Genomic DNA, 23041 nt, shown 5'->3' with positions numbered 1-23041 from the left:
CTATGAACAGAACAAAGTCAGTAAATTTCAACGTAGGTTCCCTTAGTAGCTTCGAGAAGGTCAAATCAGTATTCCAGTTCTCCCAACATTTGCCGTGGAACATCAATATCACAAGCTGGCGTGACAAAGACTCGGCCTTTGATATGCCCTCTCTCCGATTTAAGACAAAGTCTGACACACAGTAGGACTGCCCTTTTTTGGAACGTCATTAGTACTACCAGTTTCTTTAAAATTTTTCTGATTCTCTTAACATCTGAACGATTGCGTCCACACGAACTTCTAAATCGCCATCGATAGGCGACTTAGTTTCATGTAGAGTGCAATAGTAATAATTTCCGCATACAGGTTACCATGGCGTAAAAACGTTTGTATCCTCTCTCCTATATTTTAAATTACAATTGTTAAATAATTTACGAAAGAAGACTTACATGCTTTACGAAAAAAATATCTTAGTATTTATGTATCGTAACAATCTTGAAACATGAGTGCCGATAATAATTGATTTTGTTGTTTTTTCTGGTCTTATATGACTTTATACGTTTTTATTTTAAAAAGTACATATAGAGTATATAGAAAATATTTTTATTTGTTCTTGTTGTAGTCCATATTGCATGGAAGATTGGTTTCCAGAGCCTCAGGTCTGTCTTCTATTTCCAGCCCAGTTTTGAAGGACAGCACCCTGGGGGGTGGTCGAGGTGTCTTCCACACGGCTCCTCTACCACCAAGCCTCACGAGAAGACTTTCGGGGGGCTATATATTTAGAGTCCTCCATGCAAAGACATTATACATTTACAAGCATCCATGCCTTCGCCGGGATTCGAACCTGATTCGCAGTAGGCTTCCGTATCACTATACTGTCTCGGTGGCAATATTTTTATTTATTTTTAGATATTAAAGGTGAATGTGATTGTGTCGACTGATATTAGAAGTCAATATTGGCATAAAGTGTTTTTTTTAAAGTTAATTTATCATGGGTATATTTTGTGGTGGGCTATTTTAACAGGTCACGAGAAAATCGTTGTTCAGAGTAAAAGAATATTTAAAGGATGACAGTTTAAGATTTCAGAATACGGCTAGCAGCATGCAACTAACTAATTTAAAATTTCAGCATAAAGCTGATTAAGAACGAAAGTCCCTTCCAATGTATGATTCAATGTGTACATATATGACATGAGATAAAATATGTTCGTAGAAGATGTCGACAATTTTTGCAATTTTTTTCTTAATTTACACCAAACTTTTGACTTGCATTCAGCATGAAATACTCGATAGAATGACAGAAAAGAACGTTTAAATAAATATATTCAAACAACAAAAATGCTGAATAACGTTAAACTCTATGTTATAATTATTATTACCATGTACCCAAAAATATGTTTTATAGAATATCGGTAGTCTGTTATAAAAGATGGGCAAGAAATAGCAATAACACAGCTAACAAAAAGAAATTTCTATCAGGCACTTTTAGCTCAGTCTTCGAAACCCTCAGCTATGAAGTTTTAAATAAAAGTTATTATTTGATGTCTGTCCTAACGCTATCCGTTACTGCTTAATAAAAGGAGCATTTTTTTTTCATTTTAAAATTGTTTATTTCCGGAACAATGAAAAGAATAAAACGTGTGGACAATTCTGCCAATCAATGAGCACTTAAGCATATCTGATGCTATTAAAATCTTAATGCTTCGTCACGCAAATCAGGCGAAGAAACCCTCTGTTGCCACCCCCACCAATTAAAATAAAGGTAAAAGAAATTTTTTGCCCTAAGTAAAAAAAAAAAAAAAAAAAGCTTCCTTCTGCCCACTGTTTTTTACCCTTCTCTTAACACTTTTTGATTTCCATCCTGCTTAATTTTTTCCGTCCCCCCATTGTCCCCTCCCAGAAAAAGGATTTTTACAGCTTTCATGCATCGCCGCATTTATTCGAGCGCGAAGTTGCGATGCGAAAATATGTTTTCATTGACGGCAGACAAGCGGATCCATTAGAGAGGCGATTCGAGTAAAAGAGAGGGGCACAGAGCCGTGAAAGATTTCCCTAAAGGGCAGAAAAAAATAATGAATCCAAAGAAATGGTATTAAAATAATGCGAGAAATTCTCATTTTTTGGAACTCTGATTTAGCGATATTAAAATAAATAAATAAATGAAGCTTGATTCCAATTCCCTCATTTCTTTTATGATACCTGCTTTCTTAATTTAACTCTATCTTCACATCTCTACCTAATACTAAGCTAAAATTGTAAGACAAGAAAAAAAATTCTTGCTTAATTTTGCTTATTTTACGTATGATCTTAGGATAAAAAAAATTAACGTAAGATCAACTAAAAACTACAGAGAAAACTGTAAGAACAAACGTAGTTTATGTGTATTATTACCACTATGGCAGACTAGTTTTAACTTTTCGTTATGAAAATTCCGTACAGATAACAAAGAAATGAGATTCCATTACTAAAGACTACAAGCTCCAGCTTTATGCTTTCTCGAGGCACCATTACAGTTTGCAGCGACGTTGTTGTGGTATTAGAACCAGTTGCAACAATCTGAATTTCTGTAATTTAGCGGCCTGCAGCTGTCTGTTAATTGTATTGTTATTGCTATTGCTCACTTGTCTGACCTATAGTCAGCCCAAGCCCACGAAATTTTTCGTGGCAAGGAGCGCAGGTTTACGCCTGTCGTTGGTAATAGCCTTGAGCACCTTACAGGTGACAGTACGATTTAGCACAGTTCCATCCCCAACTTTGATAGGGATAACTTCGGAGGGACGGGTCAGAGGGGTCAGAGACCCTTAGAAAAACCCACCCTTCTTTCTCTACCATCAACTCCTCGAGAGGACTTTTGGCTCACTGCATATTTATAGTCCCCCATGCCACACGGGCACTATACATTTACAAACATCCATGCCTTCTTCGAGATTCGAACACGGGCCCTTCGGCACCGCAGTCAGCGACGCTACTATACCGTTTGGGCGACCTGTTAAGAGTATTAGTACTCAAAGTATGCTGCAGGGACGGAATCATTGCTTACTGAATGTCCATAATCATGGGAAATGGAGCGTTTCAGGCATTTTGGACAGAAAGTGATCCTCCATTTTCCATGACTATTATAAAATTCAATGTTTTACTTATTTGAGGTTAGAAGTAATGTTCTTTCGCATATATTGACGTTAAAATTGATTCAAAAAAATCAGCATCATCTAGGTGAATAGAATGGTAACTAAAAAATTCACTTTCTTTGGGGTAAGGACATATTTTCATACATTTATGAGCTAACTGCGTTACCATATTTTGTAAGTTCACTGTCATATAAATTGTTCATATATTTAATAATTTCAGGATCATTTTTTGCAACTAATTACGTTTTTGACCGATTGCTATTAAAAGTTTTCGGATATTTGGGATTGCTTAATCAGGAAAAGCAACAGTAGTATTAAGCAGACGTACTAAATTATCAAAGATACAAGTTGTGAGAACTAAAAAGTTATTTTAATTTGCATCTTTACTGTTCTTTTGCATTTCAGTCAAGCAACTCGCTGTTTCCAAAAAGTTACGAAGATTTTAAGTGGCAAACGTTGATGTGTAAAAGAGACATATTCGGAACCGTACAGAATGTGAAAAGGAAGTAAGCTCGGTATTTAAATTCTTCGGTTTGGCGAATAGCTGATGATAACGGTGCCTGTGCTGAAGAGTCCAGTCGAACAGCCGTCCAAATAATAAGTTCTGATAGAAATTTTAAATACTTTAGAATTCGCTAAGAAATTGCGATTCATATTACATTACACTGAATTGTGAATTTATCGACGTTAAGTTTTATTTTATATTTAAGGCCCAGTTCAGTGGCCTATGATCTTGTAATAGTTTTAAGTCAAGACCTCAGTAGTCAGTTAGAAGCCTAAAGCTAATCTGAGTTTACTCAGTGTTTCTGTATGAATGAATTGTACTTCACTCTCTTCATGAAAACTCGTGTGAAGGGATCTTTTTCATACCTGTTACGACTTGCACATATTTGCAAGCTGATCTTAGAGATACACAAGAATTTCAAGTTAAATAGAGGCACCATACGTTGACGCAGCTTAAAAAAGTGTAATCTTGTAACTAATAGGATTTCCACACACACAGATAGATATAAAAGCAGCGTTCGCCTTTGAAATCTAAGGCTGCTTCAAAAAGGATTACAAATAATAATTTTACTTTATGGAACCTTATTGTGATGGGGAATTAAAATGCATGAAAAGTAGAAAGCTTTAAAACTAACACTCAAGACAGCTTAGTTGAGTATTCTTGAAGAGTTCATGGGAAATAATAAAAAAAATCTAGAAATAAATGAGGCCAAAATTTTCGGATTGATTTCCGGAATTTACTTACGGATTTTGGCAGAATGTAATCTAACTTCAAAATATATATTATAAAAACAAATAACATGAAACACGACTATATGCTGATAAATGTTATATATGACGTGTCTGTACAGTCACTGGAAACGTACAGTAAAACTTGAGAAATACCGCATAAATTGTAAATATCAAACTTTAACAGCCCAGATTGATTATTTCTATCAGCTTCATTTTATCGCTCAGCTCCGCTTTGCTTTCCTTTTTGCATCAAATGCATCTACGGAGCAATAAGTTGCGAATTTAGAAAGAAAACGCTAATGAGCTATTCCTTCTAAACGAGCAATAAAGTGCAATTTCCGTCATTTATGCTGATATTCTTCCTCTGCTTGAAGGAGTGGCATTTCCCCTGTAACGAGATATTCCTTCGCCTTCGTAGCTTGAGCTGTTTTAACATTCCCTCCCCAGTTCCCTCATCTAGACAACATAATTTCGCGTCCCCCGAATTTCTATCGACATTATTCACTCTCCGTGCTAATCCACTGCATGTGAAGAGACAATGTTTTCTTTTACCTGCACCAAGTGAGACCAAGACTAGGAGTCAGAGGTGGGCGGGGATGGATAACAGGCTATTATTCTCGGACATGGAAACACGCTTTCGCGTCACTGGATCATCATAACGAAACAGCCGGCGAAGTAGAGTTTTAAAAGAGAGGAACAGGCAGGCAGACAGAACGAGAGCAATGGAAAGTGAGAGAGAACTCTTCCCAAGAATCCATCGCTTGATGAATAAAACATCGTCAACTATTGTGCGAGAGAGTAATTAAATGTTTTCGCTGACTTGCCGATGGCCGGCGACAGCTCGACGGCGGCCATGTTCGGGCCCGAAGACAAAAGGACAACTCGCACGGAAAGCAATAAATGACTCCGAGGGACTCAACTCGAGAGAATGACCTGGTGAAAACCCATTGGCTCCGAAATGAAGAGGTCCTAGTTGCTGCAAGAGTGGCGCAGTGGTGAGGACGAAGAGAAAGTCTTTGGGCGCGAAAGGGGTGGTTGTTGGTGTTGGGTGGGAGGGGGGACAGTCTGATCTCAGAAATGAATGCAACCGAGCAAGAGGCCATGAAGGGAGGCAGCACAAAACGGGAAAGGCCCCCATAGATCATTAACACACGTGGTAATACCACGCACCGATGACACTGACTACAATCGAAGTCCGTTCCTCGTGTCTTCCTGCGCTGAGCGACTATTCATCCCGCCATTCATTGGTATGCAGTATTCCGGTTAAAAGTTGCACGGCGAACCGGATTTGGCAAATCATGCATGGCTTCGTGCCCAGCTATAAATTTCTAATGCTCCTACTCCCTCTAGTTTAAACAAACCAAATTTCCGGTCTGGGATGTTAATGACTGAATCGACTCGGGATGGTGATCTTTCTTCCACTTGTCAGGGAATGGAACATCCGAAGGAATCGTTCAAGAAGCGCAGCTCTACCACCCAGTCCTTTGTTAGACACTCATTGATATACAGACTTGCATAGGATTAAAAAAAAGACTGAAAGACTGACAGAGATTGAAATAATGGATTTCCATTTCTCAAAGAAGCATTTCAATGCCTCAATAAAAAATTTGCATGAATTTAAAAGAAATTAAATGTATTTTGTTTTATTCTTATAACTGAAAAATTATGCTTGCTTTTATAAAAGAAGTATAAAAGCTTCATCGTTGACTAGCAACTTTATTCTACAAATCCAGGGTATAGTTAAGAAGGCAAAAAAAGTCTTATGGCTTCTAAAAGAGTTCTTAAATTACATTTTAAAAATTATTTTTTAATGATAATTTACTATTTCGATGAACAAAAGGCTGACATAACTTGATTAAACATACTTGCGTTGAACCACACAGATTTCTTTACTAGGAATTAATAATTTTTCAATTTGTTATTTAACTACTGATCACCGATTTGTATTTCTTTACGAAAGCAGAACGAAGATCCTCCTAAATAAACATGGAGTAACAATTACAAAAAGCTACCAGAAAATATTTCATTATGAAGTACACTGTTAGTAAATCTGTTTTACATATTATGTTTACTTTATTATTTATTCGATATTATTATACCATTATTTATTCCAAATAAAATATGACTGATTTTTCTTCTGTAGAATAGCGAACATAATGATACTAGAATAGTTTAGCTACACATATAAATACTTTAAAGCTATTTATAACTTGAATTCAGAAAAGTAGGCAAGGCTGCGAGGTTTATTTAATTTATATAACAGTTATTTTATATTTGGAATCTTTACTGTCATTTTTCAGTTGCAAGAAAGTGAGCGTGTGAGATTGTTTTAGACAGAGCGTGTTGTACGGTCTGAAGGCCCCGTTACTAGTTTTGGTATTCTAGGTAAAAGAGTTCCTGTCTTCGGCGTTGCTTCTTGCTGGTAGTTTAAATTTACTCCGGTGTAGTCCGAACCAACTTTGCGAATAAATTGCTCTCTGCAGCCTTTGGCTGTTACATATTTAAATTTAGCTTTAATTTAAATTTAAGTCCTCAACATAGTGTTGACGAATTTGTTAACACAGGAATGCATTCTTTTCATCTGAGTTTAAAATAAAAAGGTCTTTTACACCTTTCTCAACTTTCTAGTGATATGTCGCCTTAAGTCTAACAAAAACATTACGCCACATTTCACAGTTGTAAAAGATATTAAACCTCATACAGTAAATACATTTCATATTTAACAGTTACTTTCGTGAAAGAGATACCGAAACCTTTTCTGAATTTTTGTGGTTGTTCTTAAACCACAAAATTAGTTATATTATAATTAATTAAAATTAGTTATATCCTTATCAGCAACTCAGTACCTTATTTGTTTGAGGAAGGTAACCAAAAAAAGTCATTTAATTTAAACAAAACTAAGCAAAAAACATTAAAATAATGAATAAAACCCTTTTCCCCAAAAAAGCTTGTTATTACTCTTCACCGATATGAATACTATTTTAATTTAATAATATAAACGAGCAGCAATTATTATTAAATAGCAAATTTACTCTACACGTTTTTCAACATGAACTTAGTTCGTTGTTGATTGCTTTTAAGTAAACTGTAGTCAGCAAGCCACGCAAAATAACTCGAAAAGTAATCGAAGCATCACAATATGCTCCAATAAGATAAAGTTACTGCAAGTTCACGCTTGAAATTAGCTGAAGCATACTATTAGAATAATAACTGGCAAAATTAAACTTTAACAGCGGATGAAAAGTATCAGCACAATGCCAGACATACAGAATTTTCTCCCCCTACCAGAAAAACAAGTCGTTCTGAGCATGCCTGTTGGTTCGTGAATTCTATTACTAGGAATAATAGTATTTACGGCCATTTTAGCACCACAGGAAAATACGGAATAAAGTTTAATCCACAGAGGCAACACTAATACATCAATCAAATACGGGGTTGAGAATAATAATAAACATTTTGTCAAACACTGAATTTTTTAAAACTATATGCTATACTTTTATGTTCTTTACCAGATTAATTAATTAATATAGTCAGTATTAATTTAAAAATTAATATTTAGGTGCATTAAATATTTATTTGTATGTTGAAGTCACAAAATGTCTGCACCAATATATTCTGGACTGAATTTACGTACTTCTGGTGTGTTCTTCTTGAAGTCCCTGCTGAGGTCGACGAGTCTTTTTCTGGAGCTATCACTCTCATCTTGTCTGTTGGCCAACTCTCTAGCAGTGACGTCAAGGGCTTTCTATTAAAAAAAGAAAATTCGACGTTTAACTAATGACACAAATGTTATTACTTTATAATATTACTTAAAATTATTAATTTTTATAAAAATGTCTGCAGCCTGTCCCAAACATGTCCACAATATAAGTTTTCCACAGCAACAGGAGTACAGCGGAACCCTCTCTCTCTGTATTTATTGCTGTTACCCATATTCAGCTTTGTACATTCTTCTGTATTCATATGTATATTTTCAATTTGATTATTTTTTATCATTTATGATGTGCCCTCCGACATTAGCTTACGCACTTGCTGCAACTTAAATGTTGTTCATACAACGATTAGGATTTTATACAATTAAGACAAATAAATTTTTATTAAAGACATTCAATGAACCGCAAATATAATGTTCAAAATCTTTAGTAACTGACATAATAATGTTAAATTATTTGTAAATAAAATATGAAATCACTAAATATTACAATTTACTTATAATTTTGTAAGTCTTCGAATACCTAAAAACCAAACAGTTGTGATCATTCTCGCGATTTCTTTGTGTTCAGTGTGAACCAGTGACGTGGCTAAAGGGGAGCAGAGAGGGCGGTCTGCCTCAGGCGGCATATTTTCAGGAGTAGCATTTTTTAAGTGAAACATTATTTTATAGGGATTAATCTGATGGGCCTTCAAGACAGTTGAATAATAATTAGATTCTAAATCGCCGTACGGAATTAACTTGAGAAGAAAAGAGTTTTTATACCAGATAAAATATTCGAAGAAACGTATTACGTAATTTCAACAGCTATATATTTTTGTTATGACTTTTTTATTTTGTCGAAACTTTTTAATGGAAATTAATAATTTTATCTAACTTATGATCTCGGTAACATTAGTAAGTACCAATTCCTCGCCAGGATAAAAAGTATTTCAGAGTTTTATTTCCGTTATTGCTCGGGAAATGGAAACAGGAACGTGCAAGAGAAGTCCTTTCGAATTTTTGCAGTTTATTGCAAAATTCAATCTCCAGAACAAAGTTCAACTTGTTGTAATTACAAGTGTAAATTTTCCTCTTCATTCCTCTAAGTGCTGCTAGTTGAGATAAACGTTTTCTTAATAAAAATTAAGACACATTTAAGAAGTCTTTATTGTCTGTGTTACAATAAGAACAATTAAAAAAGACTTCTAAAATGTCATCGATGACTTTGCGCCCCCCCCAAAAAAAAAGAAAAAAAAGAAAACTAGCATAATAATAATACAATTTTACAATGTTGGAATTAAAGATTGTCTACAAAAATAAACATATAATATAATGTTAATTTATTTCCCTGCATTGTAGTTTTGACATTTTTTTAGTTATTTGTCTGTATATCAAGAAGAATAGCAAACCCAGGCACCACCCCACGCTCCAAAAGTTCTAGCTACGCCATTGATGTAAACATAAACTCATTTCTTCAAGCAGAAAGTCTCTATCCATTTCTTCAAAAATCATTCCCCTACAAGTATATATCCCGGTGAACGGAATAGCTGCGCTGTCGTTTTTGTAGTGTTCCCATATGATTGCGAGCAAGTTTTTTACGAAAGCATTCCTTCCCTTAAACAAATAGTTTTACTGAGGTTTGCTATAAATCCAATAAATCCTTTGTAAATATTTAGATATCGTTTGCTTTGCCTTTTTAAAAATCAATCAAAACGTAACGCACAGGTTCAATACTCATTTCGAAAATTACCTTTCACTAAATTATCCTGCCTTCTGTAGCGCTTACTTTGCTTTAATTTTAATATTTCACAAACCATTTACTAACTTTTTATCTATATTTCAATAATTTAATAACTATTAAGATTATTGGAGTGCGCAACTGCTGAATTGCTAGAAATTTGATAGCAGATTATAATTTGCAAAGGACAGCCATACAGACAGCTTGACGCAATTGATCCCAATCTCTAATTCAAAAAACGAATTGTTTTTCATGGTGAGATAGGCAACTTGTAATATACATGATAGCATACGCTATACTTGCAAACACGAATTACTACAACCTAAATGATTTCCAGGCTCAGTGGTTAACCGTTTAATTAACAATAAAGAAGCGACTGTATGATATCGAAAACACTCTGGCCGTTCCCCTTCTGAGACTTTTCTATACCTGAAGTTATCTGACCACATTTTATATTTATTTTTTTATTTTTATTTTTATTTGTGGCGCTATATAAAGAGAAAGTTAACAAAGAAAATTCATAAGCTGTGAAAAACATAGATAGTCAGCATAACATCTCAGCCTTGGAACGATTAGTATGCAATATGCTGTTCAATAGCCTGGTCCCTTCCAATATTTACTGTTATTTCGTGACATTAATAAATGAATCTGAATCGGTATGATCATCAATGAAAATAACACAGGGCGATAATATTTAATGGCAACAATTACAAAAGTGATTCACCGTTTATAGTGAACCGACCCATTTCCACTTGGACAAAATCCCACTTCGAGACTATTAGCCTCTTCTGAGCTTAATAAATAAATAATTAAATTTCAAGCTTTTATATTTTATATTACGCCCAAAGAGGCGTTTTTTTTTTCATTTACACACACATACACGTTTCGAGAGTATTTGGGTGAATGCTCCTTTGGGCTAAAAATAACAGTGTATCTTTAGAATTTTCGATAGATAGACTGACGCCCTGGAAATTAAAATATTTTATTCGGTACAGTGTTGCCACTGCTTGCTTTGAAATCGTTGAGTTTTTCAATTAATAATTCGTTAAAGTTTTACGAAAAATGAAATAGATAATGAAACAAATCCGAAATCCCGGCTTCCAGATGTCAATATTCGGGTGGAAGACTATGTTATTCAAAATTTGATGAATCTAGGTAGCGTTGTTTTTTTCACAGTGAGAGAAACATATATACATTCACGCAGATTCTTCATTATTTAATTTCTTTAAATATAATACAGGGCGATAATATTTGGTGGCAACAATTTGAAACGTGATTCAATGTTTTTAATAATTCGACTCAAAATGCCGTTTCGAAATTAATAGCCCTTCTGGTCTAACGCTCCTTTGGGCGAAAAAAAAATCCATTGGCGATAAAAGTCTAGACATATAAAAAAGTCGAGAGATCTAAGCGGTAACTGCCTTTTTAATGATTCGGTTACTATTTTTGTATACGAGATCAACTAGTTCATATCCACTGATCATGACAAGTTTAATATTATGAGTATCATCTAGACGTAAAACTGGAGGGTAAAGGAAAAAAAAAAAAAAAAAAAAAAAAAAAAAAAAAAAAAAAAAAAAGGAAACTACATATATCCGTTTAACGATTAAGAAAGCAAGCTCGAGACGAAATATCGCTGTTTCATAGCTTTGTCATTGTGGATTGAAAGTTCAAAGCAAAAAAGACGAATATTTTTTTTAATCGTTGTATGCTGCACTATTTCTTCCTTAAAATTTATTTAAATGCTAATGTCTACACATTTTTAGGATCGGGGATCAAAATACTCAAAAGCCTTGTTGAAGGGGCTGTAAAAACATTTTAGAAGGAGGAGAAAATAGTCTTATTTTAGGTGACAGAAAGAAAAAATTGCTAATCACATAAGCGATTATTATTTATTTTATTTTATTTTATTTTATTTTTTTACTCAGAAAGACCTGGAGAAGGGTGAAAAAAAAATCAGCACTTTATGAAAAATATATAATTTTTTTTAAAATTTTCTATTAAGTGATAGAAGATGCAAGTTCACTTTCCGTTCTGAGTATATGGGATAATTAAGAATATTTCTATTCGGTTCAAATAATTTTGTTTAAAACAACGTTTATCATTTAGTTTTTAGTTTCGGTCGATGTGACACTGAAATTGAGAAGCAGCGAAATAGAAAACAGAAGCTGGTAATTTGAGTAACTGAAAAAATACTATATTTGAGTGAGAAAAACATTTATCTTTTTTGTATACTAATAATATAATTTTTCTCTTATCCGAAAGCTGATGCCTGTCACTTGCAGTGGTTTTTTATTTCTACAACTGGAAAAAGTATTTAAAGATATTTATGTATACAATATGGATGTTAAAATTTGCTTTTAAATTTAGATTTGTGACTGCAGTGTAGCATACAATTAGACAAGAGAATGAATCCAAAATTTTGGAAATCAAATAGCTTACTTGATTGAAAAATACCCATTTAATGTGCAGCTAATGGTCGATTAAAAATACGCTTTGTACATTTAAGTATTATATATGTTATATAACCTTAAGTTTAAAGCTGAGGTGCAAAACTGAAGCGTACTTACGTATTATCGCAACCATCTTGACTCAGTTTGGCGAATTTTGAGGGTGAAAAAGAACAATTACTTAAAAAATATATATATATATTACAGACACACATATTATATGTTTCAGCCATATATGCAAGGACATATACGCAAAGACACTCAGTAAACCTAACTACAAATCGGTTTATGTTTCTGTCGTGGTAGAAATTTCGTAACTACCGTTTTCAGAAAGAATTCAAAGGATTGTTCTTTTAGTGATTTATAATAATAGTAAATAATGTATTCCTGGAAAAATTTCACCCCTCTTTCTTCTATTATAATAAAAATCTTACATCTATTAATTTTAAAATCGAGTTTAAGACAAAAATAATCATATTTTTTCTATAAAAGCCGTTAGAATGTGAATACAGCAAAAAAGAACGCATACGAAAATGGCGACGTCGGGAAATGAATATTTGTTATGCGCATGGTTGCCTGAATAATTGTTTTGCGTGTGGTTACAAGAGTTTGGTGTATTCAAAAGCTTTGCCGATATCTACTAAAGTAGTTGCGATAATACGTAAGTACCAACTGAAGTGTGGTGTAAGAAAAAATATAATTGTACTTTCCAGAAGCAAACAAGAATTATGTGTTTAAAGTAAAAATTAAGACCCTCGCAAATATAAAATAATATATTATTTTTTAAGGAGAGGAAGCACTAAATAAGTAATCTCTGTTGCTATCAATCATATGATGGAGCTCTCTACCGATAGATTTTACCTGGCATTTTGTATGTTTTCTGTTGCACCTGTACCTGGTGTGGTGGTGTATTTAATTATGGCAAAGCACACGAGGGCTATCTGCCTAAAGGGAGGGATGCCTTTCGTGGAGGACTTTCTAAGGGAAACTGGCTCGTATACACGTTACACATGGGGAAAACCACGAAAACGCCCATGCAGCCAGCCCGTTCGCGGGATTCGAACCTCAGACCGAACTACCAGTGTTCAGCGTCTTTACCGCTCGGCCGCTGGTGGGCCGCACCTGTACCTGGAGTTAAAATCCTGCAGACCTTACCAGACAAATGGAGAGTTATCGCTACATCTTAAAAAACTCACAAAATATGGAAGAAGCTTAAAATAACCTTCTTTTATTTAGTCTTAATATAATAGAAAAGCACAAGTTGTGCTACTGACGAAATCTGCACTACTTGCGGATGTCACAACAAGCTGTCTCAGATATTTTACAGGTGCGTGCTTGAAACATCGGTTAACGAGAATGCTAAAGGCGGAATATAATTTTTAAACACAGCTGGAGTAAAATATTAACAGCAAGACGCGATTATCGAAGTTTTTATCTAGAGATTCAAAACTCTCAGCTTATTATATACCCAAAGTTAATTCGGATTATGGTAAGAATGTGGGAAGGAAAAGTTATAGTAAAGACTTAAATCATAATAACTGGTTAATTAACATAAGATATATATCACAAATTTTCAGAATAGGCTTATTGGTTCATTTCGTTATGGCAAAGAACTCGGGGCTATCTCGCCTAAAGGGAGGGATGCGTTCGCGAAAGACTTTCTAAGGAAAACTGGCTCGTATTCACGTTACACATGGGGTAAAGCACGAAAACGCCCATGCAGCCAGCCCGTTTGCCGGGATTCGAACGCTGAACCGAACTATCAGTGCTCAGCGATTTCACCGCTCGGCCACTGGTAGGCTCTCAGAATAAGCATTACGATCAGAAATATTTAATATTTGCCGAGGATTTGCTCGGAATTTGTACTCTTTGAACTATCATATCATATATTTAACCATCATATCATATAGCATTTAACTATCATATCATATATTTTTGTAGTCTTTTAACTGTCATATCAGTGAAGAGGAGTTTAAATCTAAATTCTGAGAGTCAAATGAAGTTGAAAATTGTCAGAGGGGAAATTTTTGATACAATATTATAATTTATTTACTTTTTTATTATTATTTATTATATTTTTATTTTTAAGCAATTGAAATTCATTGTGGGAATCCAAGATTTCCATTTATAACTTGACAAGATTCCCACTTTCAAAATTAGCTTTATTTATTCTCTACTGGGAAAACTTTTAAAATTCATACTAACTCAATTTTCAGAAAAAAAAGTTTTGCTATAGATAAACAAGTTTCATTACATATGAGTACGCTATGGAAACTTTATTTCACTGTGATAGTATTTTGTATGTTATCGTCGATAAATGAGCTCTGAAAATGCCGTTATCGTATTTTTTGCATATCTCTCTTTTAAAACTCCGAAGAATTTTAAACTCGCTTTTAAACAAAATACTACACCGCATTCGAAATTTAACACAAAATTGTACCAGTTCGAAGAAAGAAAAAATAGCTGACAATATTCTATAAGAAAAATTTCTCGTAAAGTAATAGCGAAGGAAAATTTCTAATGCAGTTTTTTGTTTGAGATACATAAAAGTAAAAAATGACTAGACCTTAAAACATCAAATTTATATTTCCCTAAGTTTTCCCAAATTGCAATAGCAAATATCAGACATTAAAGCGCAAGCAAAAGTACAGATGAAGTCTAACTTAGGTATAATTCAGTTATGGACAACTAAAACAACTCAAAAGATATCAAATGTTAAAAAATGTACAGTAGCTATAAGAAAAATAAAGAAAGTAGCCTGAATATGACGTTGCAAATCTAAAGCGGCGTTAGCTAAAATGTCCCCATCTATTAGGGTCCTTATTCGGATAACCATCTGAGCGATTTTGCAAACTAGATGTTTAATATTTTTATCTTTTGATTTACAGCTTCATCTTATTCCTGCACGAAATTTTCTTGATGTTTTCAGACCAACGGAGAAAACATTTTCCCCCACGGTTCGAGAATAGCAAATGGTAATTACTTTTTAATATAATGCATTTAATGCGAATAATCGTAGGTTTAAAATAATTATCGCCTCGGAACGGTTCAATCTGGTGTAATGTATCTGCCAAGCAGTAGCGAAATAACACATAAAAGCCATATCGTGATGGAGCAATATTTTAAAAGGTGAGTTTTCTTATTTCAAAATACTTTAATCAGCGGCCAAAATGAAGGAAAAAGCCACAAAAGGGTAAAAACCAAATCAAGAAATCACGCCATTAAATCGTTTATGCGGAAGCATTTTTTAATCAAAAGTAAAAGGTTCTCCCTTCGGTGTAATAAACAAAAAAAGGCTGTACACTAGCTTCTTTATGCAACCGAATTTTTTCCATCCACTTCAGCCCGCCAAGTTTCTAGTGTTTCTTGGTAATGAAGATGTCTAACGCAATACGAGCCCCAAAGATAAATGATCTTTGTATCAAAAAGTTAGGGGAGGGGAGAAGAGCTGAAACATTCTAAGCCTGACCCGCAAAATAGGGTATTTTATCCAGAATTTGCGCCGCGATTACCTAGCGCACGAACTCGACAGAAAAATTTCTCTGAAGGTGAAATTTAACTAGCGAAGCTTGCCGACGAGTTTCGTGACGAATTTAAATGTTTAGGTGTAGTAACATTGGCTCTTTCTGTTCATTTTATTTGTTGTGGAAATAGGGGCGCCTATTTACCGCCTCTGCACCATTTTCATTGGGAATAAAATAGGCAAAAAGAACTAAATTCTTGAGGAATTTCATTCACCAATTGCTCAAACGAATCTCCTAGCCCTGGCAGACTGCAGATCTCATTTGCCTAGCCTTTATGGCTGTCGCGTGCGGATGCATTGTGAGGCGGTGGTGGCAGTGGCGGTCATATTGAACTTTTTTTCCTTAAAAAGTTTTGCATATTATAAAGAAAGAACCCATTCCGCGAGTGATTGTTGCCATCATACTTTGAGTTACACTTTACACGGAATCTTGCAGGAAGAGAGAAATTTCGCCAATAAGCAGGGGCAAAAATCACCGCATTCTGCAAAAACAGATCAAGACGGAGTGAAATTAGTTTCAGCCCCGGCGTATTCCACAAAGTCATCCTTCCGTGGGGTTGAAATGAAATTGGCTTTTACTGCCTGAGAGGAGGAAATCCTCCCTCCTCTCCTCCTTTACGCCGAGCTATATTTTAGGTCTAAACGATAACCGTACAGAGACCGTTATGTTTTCTAATTTCGAGAAATTTCTTTCCTTCTATGCAGCCACTGGCACGCCACAAAGTCATCGGGCTTCGCAATGCTGACGAATTGGAAATCGGGTAATTAGGCCCATTTCATTATCGCTCTATAACGAGAACTACCTTTCATCAGAATCATTCACGGAACAGTCTGATATTTTAATAATGCTCTTCCTCTCATCTTAAGAAGCCCTATTGCTTCAAATGAGTTTTACAGATCTTGCAATTATTGCATTGCAAAATTGTTAAGCAGTGCAAAGTAAAACTGGGGGTTTTATTTCTCCAAATAACTAGAAATCTGAATTTGTTCTAAATATGCCATATCTATTATCCTACATTTGCGGCATATAAGACGTTATCTTTCCTTCAAAATACTCGTTCTAAAACAATTATTTCCTTTTATGCGAAGCTTAATATTTATTTAAAAAATATACTAAGATATTTTATAACATATCCCTGAATTTTTTATACGAAAAATAACACTTAAAGCATGATAGCACATATTTATCTTTTTTTATTACACTCATTTACCTTTTTTTTAAAAATCATGTATGTATCTTTCTTGTTGAAAAACCTCCAGCATGACAGGCAATCCTATTCGCAAAGAGTATTCGATATATGATTTCTTCTCATTTGAATATTTCATAAATACAAATTTTATATTTCTTTTCATTGTGAAACATCTTCAAAACGTAGGTCAAAATATGAGGCCATCTTGTATTTGGCCATACGGTATTAAAATGGTGACTTCCGAACACGGCAGTTCCGCTCAAATGGTGTTTCCGCATATCATATCTTCAGGAACATAAATCTTTTAACAGCTATAATGAGTTACGGACAACAAGCGACACTGCGAATTTCACTCTTGTTGAAACATATAAAAGCAAATCATCCGCAATCTCTCGGTATCAGCAGTTACTCGTTAATACAAATTCTAAAGAGACAACGTGGCGACGCATTTAAATCAAAACTGAAAGATTGAGGGTGGATGACGACGCAGTTTTTATATCTCTAAGGATTTGAGGGATGTTTTGACATTTTAAAGGTACCTGACTCCTTAAGGTATTTATTAATCCTTACATAATATATATATCTTGTGAAAAACTATATTTGTGCAGCCTAGTAGCTAAAAATTTTGTAAAGCAAATTCATAACCCAAGTCATTGTTCCAAGTTATCAAAAGATGATGAAGAAGATGTGGTTTTGTGTCCAACTACCATTAAACAGTATAAACTACTATTATCCATCCAGCAATAAATGTTTCTTGTAAACAAGTGTCTCTGTTTCTTGTGCGCAAATGCCATTACCAATATAATGAGGCGCAGCTTTTCTTCCCCGCCGAACGCTTATTTTGCCGTAAGGCTCGCAGGGGCGAATAACCAATATAGTACGTATAAAAATAAAATTTACTGATGAGTTCTCTCAAGCTTTACATTTTTATAACGCTTATAATCATGTTATTTATGTAATATGATAAACGAAATTAGCAGGAAAAAATTCACATGTAGAACAATGATTTGTATAAATTAAAAAGCATATCTGATACATAATTTTTTAAGGTGATTACTAAAATGACTTTATACATCGGAGTATGCAAATTATTTAAAGAGTGTTGTCTTTTTCTAAACTGAGGAATGTCAAAAACAAAAGAAGAAAGCGAGAAAGAGCAAAACATTATAAAATTAAAATAAACCTTCGAGTTCTTCAACGGCGAAGTAAATATTTTTCATTACAACGATACCATCATCAGTTTTGAAACAGAACAAAAATTTCATTAGTTTTAGTACAAGACATAATTCAAGCTAGCATTAAATTGGCGTTAATTATATAAAAATACTCTACTGTATTTCAAAGCCATTTAAAACAGATGTATCTTCTTAAGACCAAAATTATTCTACTATCTTGTGCTTTCATCTTTGGTGTGCTGAGTATATTTGCCTATTGATCAGAAAAGAAATACATCTAAAAACTAGAAATTCTTGCATTGAAAGGCATTCGGCACTTTTTACCGACATTATGCAAATTTCTGTTACCTATCCATCGGCTACTTTCAATAATACTCAAAGTTAAATGAAAATATCAATTTTAAAGATGCACTGACATTAGCAATCTATTTCATTTCTTTCCCTCCCGTAATAAAAGAACAGTATATGATAGTAAATATGTACATAGTAGTAGTAACAATAGCAAGTTTAGGAGAAATAAGTTCTATGCCATTCGTCATATAGTTGTCCCACTCGAAGCGTTCGGTTTAGCGTTTGTGGAAGTAATCCATCTGCATGGTAGTTGCAGTAGATATAATAGAGAATGAATCAGAAGTAGGGTTATACGTTTTTTAGTAGATATAATACGTTGAGAAATGGCAAACGGTATACAAATCTTATAACTTTATTTTTTCGTTTCAATAAGTCACATGCCGCAACTTATACCATTAGTCAAGAACTTATACCATTAGTCAAGTCATAACGTGCAGTAGTAAGTTACAGCTGAAGCACGTACGACTACGTATTGAAACTTCCCATACCTTTTTTTTGCAAACTACGCAGAGATATGTGCAGTTAATAGTCTTATAGAGCAAACTAAAATCTAGTTATGGATGCTGTTTTACCCATGATAAACGACCACTTGAGAATGGAGATTTTTATCCTTGAGAATGGAGAGATACAATTTTAATGCAACATGTTTGCTGGCAGTTATGTAAAAGTGGAGAACACAGCTGATTAGCACAGCACTGATGCAACAACATCGGTAAGATTTGTGGAAGCATTTGTAATGGCTAACAGTTTGAGACAATGAATTGAGTCGGGTTGATATCGTTGTCCATTTTTCTTCAGTTCTTCAGTTTGAAGACTTGACTTCGCAATATCACTATCTTATTTTTCTTAGCGGTGATAGTGTCATCACTTGATACGGTATAATCTGTAATCATACCTCTGCCTCGCCCTGCAGTATGTCACTGAAATCACAGTTGTGTCATTCGAAGCATTTACCTTAGTGTGAATAGAGAGCCAATCTAATTAATGAGAAGCAGCTATCGTGCTACAACAATATTTAACTAGACAGACAGTTGCTATATCAAAGCTTTCAGCATAGCATTTACTAGCCGAAGAAATATAAGTTCTTGAGTTGAAGTAGTAGTATGTGACAAGCTAGACAGTTGGACCCACTAGAAGCATTCAGTTCATTACTTACAATAGAAATAATTCGACCAGGTACCAAATCTATCCCAGGGTTAGGGATGGCAGATGAGAAGGCATTATTGAACATAGACTAATGTTTACAATGGACAACTGCAGAGGGGAATTATGGGGTTGCATAAGTAGCAATTGGGAGGGGCACATTGTTCCAAGAGGCCCTTAAACCATTAATTCTTAAATTGTAACCTATTCCTTTGTTTTAAGATGGGTGGCCCGCAAGAGATCAAGTGTGGTGAGCCTACCGTTTCCTAAATCCGCCACTGCATGACTGCTGATCATGCAGAGATAGAAGTTAATGGCATGTGAACAGTCCATCTGTTAAGAATGCAAAATTTCAGCTAATGGAGACGAAAAAAGAGCCCACTGAAACCAAACTTATGGTAAAATATAGAACACTATAAAACAATACAAAATGTTACACATTATAATAATTTAACAGATAACTTTAAGAAATGCGCAGAATGATCATTAGTACCTAGAATCTGTTTTAACAGTTCTATACGTCGTAATTTCTAAATGCAATTAAAACCAGTGCGAAAGCTAGACATTTTGCGCAATGGCCCAGTGCAATGGCCGTGGCTTGCAAATTATGCCTAACAGTACTTGCTTAAATTCTCCAAAATTTGCCGCCCCTAAATTCCGCCGTCGGGTGCAGTCGCACAGGTAGCACCGGTTCTAGCGTCGTCTCTGAGTAAGACAATAATTTGACTACATACAGCATGATTTGAAAATAAGTAACAACGACATATGAGGAAATCCAGAACAAAGGTTATAATTTTCTATATAATTAAGATCGTATTATTATTAAGATAAGAAGTTAAAAGTAGCCCTAAAACAATATAAACTTAACCTTGAATTCCCACTTTCAGTTGCTCTCTTAGAAGCAAATCAAGATAACTTGCCAACATATTCCATTATTTGGAATTATTTATTGCTTATACTTAGGCAACATCTATCCTGTCAGCTTTCCTAAATGAGTAAAGGTTAAGGATGAAAAATGAAATGCACAAAATGAATATGATTTGACATCGCATCAGCATCAGGATGCAAAGGATTGAACTGCGGCGTAGAAAAAAGGCGGGGCAACCTATTAGACAGCGACGAGGACCACCCAGGTCCCAAGGCGTGGCCCGTGATCGGAAAAGCCCGCGGGCCACAAGCTGGCATGAGGCGCGCGCCAACTCTCATCGGAAAATAATAGCTTCCGAAATCAAGTCCCCCAAAGAGGCGACTTGACAAATGTAGAAGACTTAATTGTACCGCAGAGTTGAATATCGCCTAAAGGTAAATATGCCATCAGATTCAAGTTTTTTCTGACGTACTCTTTTTCATTTTTTATGCTTCTAGCTGTGTTTAGCTGTTCATATTGCGAGTACCCTTGTCAATGCAAGAAACTGGCCAGTGTCTTTCTATAAGTTAAGAGCTTCAGTCTAAAATAATTTATTATACATTTTATGTATCAATTTAAATGCCACGTCAGTACTGCCATTTATAGTGTTCTTTCTTTAAAAAAAAATATTTTGAAATCTCTCCACACTAGACTGTTTTAGCTAACAACGGCAGTTTTTACAGACCAAGGAAGAATGATGAATTATTTTGGAGTGCCTTTGATAAACTATCTCCACTAATAAACATTAAACAGTAAACAACATTAGGAAAAAATATATAATAGACGCTAAGTAAAAATAAAAGAGAAAGTCAGCATGGCACTCAAATTTTCAAGGATAAAAAAGAATATTAAAACTTTTGAAAAATTAAAAGTAATTAGTGTGATTCGACTCCAGTACGTGACGGTTACGAGTCTGAGGCGAACACTCAGCCTAGATGAAAACAGATATTTTTGGTTTAATATTTGTTTTTAAACTACGAAAAGTCTATATCTCATTAAAAGCGAATGATGCCTTCGGGGAAGGATTCACTTTCTAAGAGAAACTGGCTGGATTTACGTCACATTGCTGAAACTCTATGTAATCAACGCATTTAACCATCAGAAGTAGGAAATCGATGTGAATTACCAGTGTTTGTAGCTTTAACTACTTGGACATTGCTGGGCTTATAATATTGTTAGATTCAATAAATTAAACCTAACTATATAATTCAGAAATAAACGACTTTACGTGGCGCTTGAAGTTCACATCTAGAGTAATGTGAAAGAATATTGCTTCGAAGAATGTTAACATATGCAGCATGACATAATGATAAAGAAATCAAGAGAAACCCCCACCCGAACAACTTAATTATGCCACTTGTAATCAATCAGAAAGAAGCAAAATAATAAAACTGTTTATGTCAACTAAAGAAATTTTCCCTAGCTAGGACCAAATGACTACATTCTTGGCTAAACAATCCCTGTTTTTCAGCATTTGAAAATGTGATGCTACAATAGGGCAGTATAATTTGGACAGTTTTCACGTTTCATCTAGTAGCTTTGGTACTAAATGTAAAGTGAAAACTATTCAAACTATCAGCATCAAGATTAAGACCTTTTAAAAAATTTCCTTCTAACATTCCTTTACGAACAATATTACCAGAAATAATACGTATAGATATGAGCTTCGGTGAACAAAACCAAATAATACAGTTCTAAAAATTAAAGGGAACGAAAAAAGGGATAACATTTCATGTTTACAATTTTATTTACCCTGTCCTTTTTCTTTTATTTTTTGTGTATTTTATTTTTTTAAATACGTAAGACGATTTTTTTCTATCATTGAAAATGCTCTTTCGAAAGTTATTATATGCACAGTTCAGTATCTAAAATATTTATTGAGATAATCCATCAGTTGTATCAAATTTACATTACAAGAAAACATATCTACATAATTTGGCTATAATATAGCATTTAAATTATTTATTTATATTTTTCGCAAAACACCTTGAACGTGCTGTTATTTCTTATGGCTTTAATCGGAAATCAATCCATTTACCTCAGGCCACTCGCCAAAAACAAAACATTAAATACAAAATTATATCAGCAAAAATTTATAAACACTTCAAAAGTACCAATAAAATTCAAATATTTACAATATCAAAAAATAAGACATAAAAAATTTCACAATTAAAATCTTAAAAATTTTCAGTGATTAGACGATAGTGGGCATCTTCAAAACTCAGATTTCTCCAGTCGAGATTTGTGAAGGCCCTTTTGATGATTTAAACCTGAATATTCCTGTTGATTATACTAATATACTTGTAGATCCGTTGGAGTTTTTGGAAATACCCTATAATTTAAAACTGGATGAAAATAGAAAAAAAAAAAGACACACAAGATATTATTCTAAAAACAAATCTCTTGTTACTATTGGACAATAACTATCCTGAATCACAATGGATAGGTGTATTTACAGATGACTCTAGAATGAATAATGCTGCTGGTGCAGGTGCATATTGCAAACTGTTTTCACAGTATGTCCTAG

General features: G+C 34.3%; 1 protein-coding gene across 1 annotated transcript in view; it reads right to left on the bottom strand.

Annotated features, from left to right (window-relative positions):
- Positions 1-23041, bottom strand: part of LOC146997625 (protein CASP-like) — a 611670-nt gene that overhangs the window by 134820 nt on the left and 453809 nt on the right. The window contains exon 2 of the mRNA XM_085814364.1: positions 7978-8088. Within this exon, the coding sequence (XP_085670490.1) occupies positions 7978-8088 (111 nt within the window). The remainder of the gene's footprint in view (positions 1-7977; positions 8089-23041) is intronic.

The sequence above is a fragment of the Stegodyphus dumicola genome, chromosome 4 (genome assembly GCF_044657685.1).
Source record: "Stegodyphus dumicola isolate Sdum_Otavi_A_Nest chromosome 4, ASM4465768v1".
NCBI lineage: Eukaryota > Metazoa > Arthropoda > Arachnida > Araneae > Eresidae > Stegodyphus > Stegodyphus dumicola.
The sequence above is the reverse complement of the archived record's forward strand: the minus strand, read 5'-3'. Positions and strand labels throughout refer to the sequence as shown.